Source organism: Lepidochelys kempii, chromosome 10 (assembly GCF_965140285.1).
Source record: "Lepidochelys kempii isolate rLepKem1 chromosome 10, rLepKem1.hap1, whole genome shotgun sequence".
Taxonomy (NCBI): Eukaryota; Metazoa; Chordata; order Testudines; family Cheloniidae; genus Lepidochelys; species Lepidochelys kempii.
This window is the reverse complement of record NC_136389.1, coordinates 15,606,673-15,614,637: the sequence shown is the minus strand read 5'-3', so window position 1 is coordinate 15,614,637 and position 7,965 is coordinate 15,606,673. Positions and strand designations below refer to the sequence as shown.

Genomic DNA, 7,965 nt, shown 5'->3' with positions numbered 1-7,965 from the left:
GTTCAAGACCCTATTTAAAAATATGCTGTTGTATTTTCTCACTTCAAAGACCTGAAGTCTCTCGGAATACTTTACAAGAAGTAGAAAAAAGATGAGACCACAAAATAGCAACTGAAGGACTACAAAAAAAATCTGTTAGATGTGAGTAACAGAACGGATATTCACAAATATGGAGGTGGAGATAATACAGCAGTAAATAGATCTATTAAGAATGGTATGCAACTAATGGCACTACTTTTTAGAAATACATAACCTAACCTGTCTAAATCACTAAGAAGACATTGTCAAAGTTTGGTATGGTACTCTTCCATAGAGACTCATGTTGATGAAATATACCCTAAAGCATTAAAGCTAATGAACTTGCTTGTACTACGGAAATCCCCCTCCCGACATACACAGGATGAGGTGCAGTACCAGAAGACATGAAGCAAGTGTAGCAATGACTATATATATAATTTACATTTTCTAAATAGGAAAAGGGGTAACTTACCTCTTCCTTATTGCAACAGAATGCACAAAAGAAAATTGGACATGACAATGCAGCCATGAAGATGTAAAAACTTGTCTGGCATGATCTGATCTATTTTAATCTCTGAAAAATGGTGATTTGAGCCAATATCAAATGCTTTCAAGTTACAATCTTGCAAATCTCATTGGCTTGCTAAGTGAGACTGGCAGCTGGACTGAAATAGCTGGGGTAGTAAATGTAAGGTAAAGTGGAAAAAGCATCAGGTTATTTAATAACCTCATTGATATGACTGATTTAAAATAAAAACTCTCAAAGTGCTTGATCCAATGTCCCTTGAAGTCCAATGGAAATGCTCCAACTAATTTCAGTAGTCATCTGAAGTTCAGTGGGGAGGAGTAAAAACAGACAGAAATAATACCAAGGAAACAAGACAGATTAGAAACATGAGTGGAAAGTAATGGATCAGATTAAATTTAAACTTGTATTTATCTCCTTTTTAGGGTATGGAAGAATAATCAAACAATTAAGGGGAAGATAAAACCTGTAAAGAAATGCTGCTTTTTGCTATGATCTTAAGTAGCATTGCAATTTTTGGGCTGCAGAGGCACATCATGGAGTCCCTCTGACAGCATCTTAATATTAAGTGTGAGTTCCTCATAGCTAAATATGCAGGTCCAGAAGTTGAGGATGAGCAATAAAATCAGAGCCAGACTCATTTTAATCTTTCCTGAATGTCAGATATACTTTGGCTAAGAAATGGGGGAAGAATTACAACTATAAAAAAATAAACACATTAAGAATCTCTAATAGAGGTACTTATACAATGAGGTCTCATGTAGAATAATGGGCTAAAATTAAACATCCCTCAACAGTTTGACAGAATAGACAGACCTCTTTCAGGCGCAGGTAGAGGACACAGCAACTCTGGACGCTAAGCTAGTGGGCTCTCTCAGCCCAGCAAAGAACTAAGACTACACCAAAATCTTCTAGACCCTTGTCTCAGGGCACAAATTTATTTGAACACAACTCAAAGTAATGTACAACAAAGCTACTTCTCTGACCAAACCGGCTGCAGGGTCTCTGGGGCTTTCCCCTTGCACCTCTCTGCCACGGAAAAAGGAGGATTCGCCCTTTGCTTTAAACCTCTGCTGAATCATGTGACAGGCAGGCACACCATAACCCTTTCCTGGTTGTTTCTTCCTGTCAGACACTGAACACCAGAGTTCACAATACTCTTGAAAGTAACTACAGAAAAATCTCGCCTTAGTGGGAAAGGAGTTAATGGACCAGATATTAATAGAAGTCTTCTACAGTGATGTATTTTCCAAGGCAGCGGTGCTAATGTCTGAGTGTACTTCATCAAGCTGACTATATATGATAGAGCAACTAAAGCTACCCCTATTGTGTTGCTACTTGATAAATATGTAAGCTCTTTTAAAAAGTGGCTAATCAGTATTGTATTTTATTTGGTGTCTGAAATCAGTAAGCTCTGCAGGAGGCACATTCTCTTGCTTATTAACATACTGTCATTGTTCAGGCCCATGAAATATACTGTTGCATCCATAACTTTTTAAGACCACCAATTGAGTATTAAAACAGATCAGTGAAGATTACTTCCATTAAATTGGTTTCAGAGGAACAGCCGTGTTAGTCTGTATTCGCAAAAAGAAAAGGAGTACTTGTGGCACCTTAGAGACTAACCAATTTATTTGAGCATGAGCTTTCGTGAGCTACAGCTCACTTCATCAGATGTTTACCGTGGAAACTGCAGCAGACTTTATATACACACAGAAATCATGAAACAATACCTCCTCCCACCCCACTGTCCTGCTGGTAATAGCTTATCTAAAGTGATCAACAGGTGGGCCATTTCCAGCACAAATCCAGGTTTTCTCACCCTCCACCCCCCCCCCACAAATTCACTCTCCATTAAATTGTTTGGTTTTTTTCCTTTTCTTATATAATTTAACCATTTCTGAGAAACTGACTCTGGGAATAGACATGTTCACTATTTACAAAACTATACTTTATAAAAAGTACTCTGTACTCCAGGAATTCCAAAGTGTTTCATAATAACTAGATTCTGGTGGCAGTGATTATGCAAGCTCAAACAGTGTGTTTAATGCTAGCAGAGATGGCCTTTGCCAATACTCAGAGGCAGAGTGGGAGCATTGGTCAGGACATCCACGTTAGTCCCTTCTTTTTGAAAAATTACAGAAGCTATAACTACCCATTCACAGCCACCAGAGATGACGCAGGGCCATCTTTGTACAAAAATACATTCCGTGTTTGGCAAGAGCTTGATTCTTGCCTTCTAGATCACCTAGCAACCTTCTAGGTCACAGGTGAGTGTCACAGATAAAAGGATAAGGCTGCTTATTAACAAAGCTTTAAAAGGTTCATGTGGGCCAATGGTTTTTCAAGTGTGATGACATAAGTGGATTACCATATGGTTAGGAAGTCAGACTCTATGGTCTAATATTGCAGAATTTGGTGCAGTACAGCATCTTTAGATCTGCTGAAATATTTGCCAGTTGGCTACTATCCAACACAGTAAGTAACCTGAACAGACTGACCACTGATCCAGTTCAGTATGGCAGTTTGTGTTCTTCGTTTTACCTTTCTGCCTGTTCCCCTCGGACTTTTCAAATGATCATTACCTATTTGTTTCATAGTTAGATGGCTTTTTATACAAATCTCTTTCCAGATCACTGTACCTGACCTTTCCAAAGTAGAGCTGCCATAAATATAAAGGGAAAGGTAACCACCTTTCTGTATACAGTGCTATAAAATCCTTCCTGGCCAGAGGCAACATCCTGTTACCTGTAAAGGGTTAAGAAGCTCAGCTAACCTGCCTGGCACCTGACCCAAAGGATCAATAAGGGAACAAGATACTTTCAAAACTTGGGGGGAAGAGGGAAGGCTTTTGTTTGTGCTCTTTGTTTACGTGTTTGCTCTCTCTGGGACTGAGAGAGGCAAGAGAGAAATCCATCTTCTCCAACCCATCCTAATCCAAGTCTCCAATATTGCAACCAGTAGAGGTAAGCCAGGCAAGGTGGATTAGTTTATCTTTTATTTTATGTGAATCTTCCCCGTGTTAAGAGGGAGGTTTATTCCTGTTTTCTGTAACTTTAAGGTTTTGCCCAGAGGGGGATCCTCTGTGTTTTGAATCTGAATACCCTGTAAAGTATTTTCCATCCTGATTTTACAGAGGTGATTCTTCTACCTTTTCTTTAATTACAGTTCTTCTAAAAACCTGATTGATTTTTCATTGTTCTTAAGATCCAAGGGTTTGGGTCTGTGTTCACCTGTACAAATTGGTGAGGATTATTATCAAGCCTTCTCCAGGAAAGGGGGTGTAGGGCTTGGGGGGCTATTTTGGGGAAAGACATCTCCAAGTGGTCTCTGTCCCTGTTCTTTGTTTAAAACGCTTGGTGGTGGCAGTATACTGTTCAAGGACAAGGCAAAGTTTGTACCTTGGGGAAGTTTTTAACCTAAGATGGTAAGAATAAGCTTAGGGGGTCTTTCATGCTAGTCCCCACATCTGTACCCTAGAGTTCAGAGTGGGGAGGGAACCTTGATGAGTCAATATCCATGAGTACAAATTCAAAATCTTACATTTCTATAGGGCTTTTAATGCTTAAGGATTGCAAAGCACTTTACAAACTAGATACAAGAATACTTTACTTAACTCTGAAATTTTGGCTATTTACAGCATACAGAAACAATATATACCAATTTCTCCAAGGGAGTGACTAAACATGGTAGCCAAGTGATACAACAAGACTAACATAGGAACACAAAGCAAAATGTAATAAGTTTGAATTGGACCAGTACTCTCATGCAGATTTCCCTACTCTTGCAAAACGTACAATGGGATTTTAAGGACCAAAAATAGTCAAATCTGTTTTACTTATCTGGGAAATGGCACCTTGACAGTATGGTGCTGCTTAGAACTGTGGTGGATCACTGGGTCAACAGAGTTAGAGTGAAACAAACCACGCAGTAGGTGGCTACTGACTTTTCAGCACTAGGGTTTTTCCTTGGTCATTATTTACCAGAAATGAGAAGGCCCGACTCTGCCTCTTTTAGGAGATTAGACTTTGGAGCAGTAGGGTGAAAGGCACAGATGAGGATTTAAGGGTTCAAAGTATCAATATCACCATGATTAAAACTCAGTTTTCTGTGGTCAGACCACCAAGCCTGTAACATTATTAAATATAGCCATATAATAATACCCCTTTAAATACAATGTTCAGAACAATCCTGCAGTTGCAGGGGAATGGACAAGATAACTAAATTTCTTCCATTTTGAATTTCTGTGACTTGAAGGTGTACTGTCTATTTAGGTGTAGGCAACAAAATGTTTACTTATATTACTAGGATAGTACCATACTGCAAATGGGTGTGTTTTTCACACTTTAAATAGTTATTTCATGAGAACAATAATACTCCTTTTTCAGAGTAGAACATTACTGAACTAAAAGTCAGACTTTGTATAATTTTAGTAGCTTTATACTGATACTTCAGATAAATAATTTGCATTTTAACATCAAGCAAAGCATACTACATTTGTCTAAGCTCTTAGAGGATAAATATTTATTTATAACCTAAGGCATCTATCTTAAACAAAACAATGGAATACATAATCATTTTATACAGTCAAACTTATACTCTTATTATTAAGGCAACAGTTGCATTGTTCCTTTTATTAAAAAAATGCAGTTTTTTCTTTTATATATCTACTAAATCATATATGCAGACTTAAACACAAACTTATCTGTGGTATTTTCCATATAACAGAGCATTTTGATAAAATATTAAGTATGCAGGTAATTACAGTATTCAAACTTCCCCCAGACTTTCACAACTTTCTTCCTAAAAAAGGCATGTAGTGTAAAATCAAGCCAAAGTTCTCAAACATTTTAACCCAGAGCAATTATCTCATTGAGAATGCAGATGGATTGTTTTAAAATCAGAAATCCACTTCAATATTCTCCTAATGTACACTAGTTACATTTAAATAAACAGCCTTTGTAAATCATATTGCTAAACATAGTGTTTACAGGGAGTAAAAATATTTTCATGAATGATATATTCATCGAATTATTGGTGCTGATCTGTCATTTGTTACTGTTGGTCGGAGTTTCACAGTGGTAAAAGGATTTTCTCCGCTGTGAAAAGAAATATGAAATTACTACAGGTGTGAGGGCAAGACAAGGTGTATGGGTAGCATGACTAAAAAGTAACTCTCATAAGCTACCATTCAGTAAAACACTTAAGTATGTACTTGTGCTTATGTGTTTTACTGAATAGGGATGGATTTAAGTATATGCTTGAGTACTTGGTTGAATGGAGGCTATCGTATGCATGCACTTGTTTCAGGGAGTTATTTGGATTTTTTTCCCCAAGGTTGAATTTTTTAGAAAACACACTAGGAATTAAATGCTGCAGTAAAATGGTATTGTGCAACAATTTAAGACTAAAATTTACATTTCCTTCTCTGCACTGACCCTTACGTGAAGAATGAAATGAGTGTTTCAACTCCAAGACACTTTACAATTATTTTTAACTTAACTAGAATGAAAAATATTTTTATGGGTTCAATTTGAGGACTCTTAACAGAGCAAACTCTTTTTCATCTGTGTAGCCCAAGAAGCTTTCACTTTCTGTATTTGGGACTTTCTTAAAACTGGTTGAAGCAGGAGTGATGTTCTCATTGCTTTTTCTTTCCAATCTTTTGTTTCCTCTGTTTAACCCCAAACTAGGAGCTTGACCCTGCTACCTTTCATGTAAGGGGAAAAATCCCCTTGGCTTCACTGGGGCTAATTCCCCACAGAAGGACCAATCCCCTGTGCCGGGGGAGGGGGGGTAATATGGCTACACTGCAAAGGTTCTCAGGGTATGTCTACACTACCATTAAAAACCTGTGGCTGGCCTGTGCCAGCTGATGCAGGCTTGTGCTAAGGTGCTGTTTAATTGCAGTGCAGATGTTCAGACTTGTGCTGGAGCCCGGGCTCGAGGACCCTGTTATGTTGGAGGACCCCACAATGTTTTTAATTGCAGTGTAGACTTGCCCTCAGAAGGGATCATCAGCCTGCTCCTAAGTGAAAGCCTGATTTGTAATGTGTGCCATGCTATTTTACTGCTGCCCAGTAGGGGAAACTGCAAAATGGACATCTATTTTCCTTTTAAGATAACGACCAACTATTACTGCATTAGCCTGTTATTTTAACATTTGTTTTATTAAATTATAAGCTGAACAAAACATACCTTAGGAAAGGTGGTTTTATAATGCCATTTATAACCGGTTTCTGCAAAGGAAAAGAGAGGCTATTATCAGTGTTATACAATTTACCACATCAATTCTGAAAATTGTTTAGAAAGATATGCTATCTGCTTGCAGTTGTTTGATAGTCAAGAATAATTTTATATTTAAACAAATTAAGTATTCCCAACATTCACCATTCCACATTATCTGGCTGCACAATGAAATACTCAGTTAACAGGAAGGGACAATAGCAGTTCAAATGCAGAGGGGTACGGAGAAGAAAAAACAGTAAGACCAATGCTTGAATATCAAACTTAGAACATTAAATAAAAAAGTCAAATACATGATGGAGACCCGCAGAGATCTTCACCCTATTACCCTTCTATTGTTTTCAAATGTAAGGTCTGCACGGGTTACCTGCATATTATAGATCAAATCAGGAGTTATAAAAACACATTGGAACAAAAACAATTAATCAAGTAAAAGAAGATTCTAAAATAGGTTGGGAGAAATCTACTGATCTGACAGGTTAAGAATCCCAAGATGCTATATCTATCTATCGCAGCATATTACAATTCATTCCTCTAAATTTATGAGCCTCATTACTTGCAGCAGTCATTAACATAACACACAATTTGTAAAATGCTAGTGATTTCAATAAGACACCAATGCATGACTGGCTGGTCTGGACCTGCTCAGTTGTAAGAATACAAATGCATATTTTAAATGTTATTTCTATAAACAGGATGTAATCGATATATCTGCTTGATACATTGTGAAATCATGTAAAACATAAAGACATCACCCAATTTAACTGCAGGTTTGAAATTAAAAACAGTAGGGCACCAATTCTGATCTGTTTTATAGTGGTTGCACGCTAGTCTATCTGCATTTACTTCAGTGTAGCTACTGCAGAGTTACAATGGATTGAGTTCAAAATCAGACCCTTCCATTACACTTTTGCACTGAAAAAAATATAATTTTTACATGGATCTGTGCTTTCTCTACTATCTGTAGTAGTGTGAGACAATAAAAAGGAATAGCCATATCTTTACCATTTCATTACTATTCGTGGTCACATTTAAATATGAGACAAAAATATTACTGTATGGCTAAAATTATCTGGTACTGTACATTACTTTTCCTCCTGAAATCCATATTCAGTTGTGAAGTTCAGATAATTACCCAAAAGATGGCAGTGTTGCACTGCCATAATGTTACTACA

General features: G+C 37.4%; 1 protein-coding gene across 3 annotated transcripts in view; it reads right to left on the bottom strand.

Moving 5' to 3' along the window:
* Positions 1–5,068: 5,068 nt before the first annotated feature.
* BAIAP2L1 (BAR/IMD domain containing adaptor protein 2 like 1) overlaps positions 5,069–7,965 on the bottom strand; it is a 69,102-nt gene continuing 66,205 nt past the window's right edge. For 2 of the 3 annotated variants that reach the window (XM_073362129.2, XM_073362130.2), the window contains 2 exons: positions 6,743–6,783; positions 5,069–5,643 (listed from right to left, as the gene is read on the bottom strand). In XM_073362129.2, the coding sequence (XP_073218230.1) occupies positions 5,568–5,643; positions 6,743–6,783 (117 nt within the window). In that variant the 3' untranslated portion in view covers positions 5,069–5,567. The remainder of the gene's footprint in view (positions 5,644–6,742; positions 6,784–7,965) is intronic. The other variant, XM_073362131.2, reaches the window with a different exon arrangement.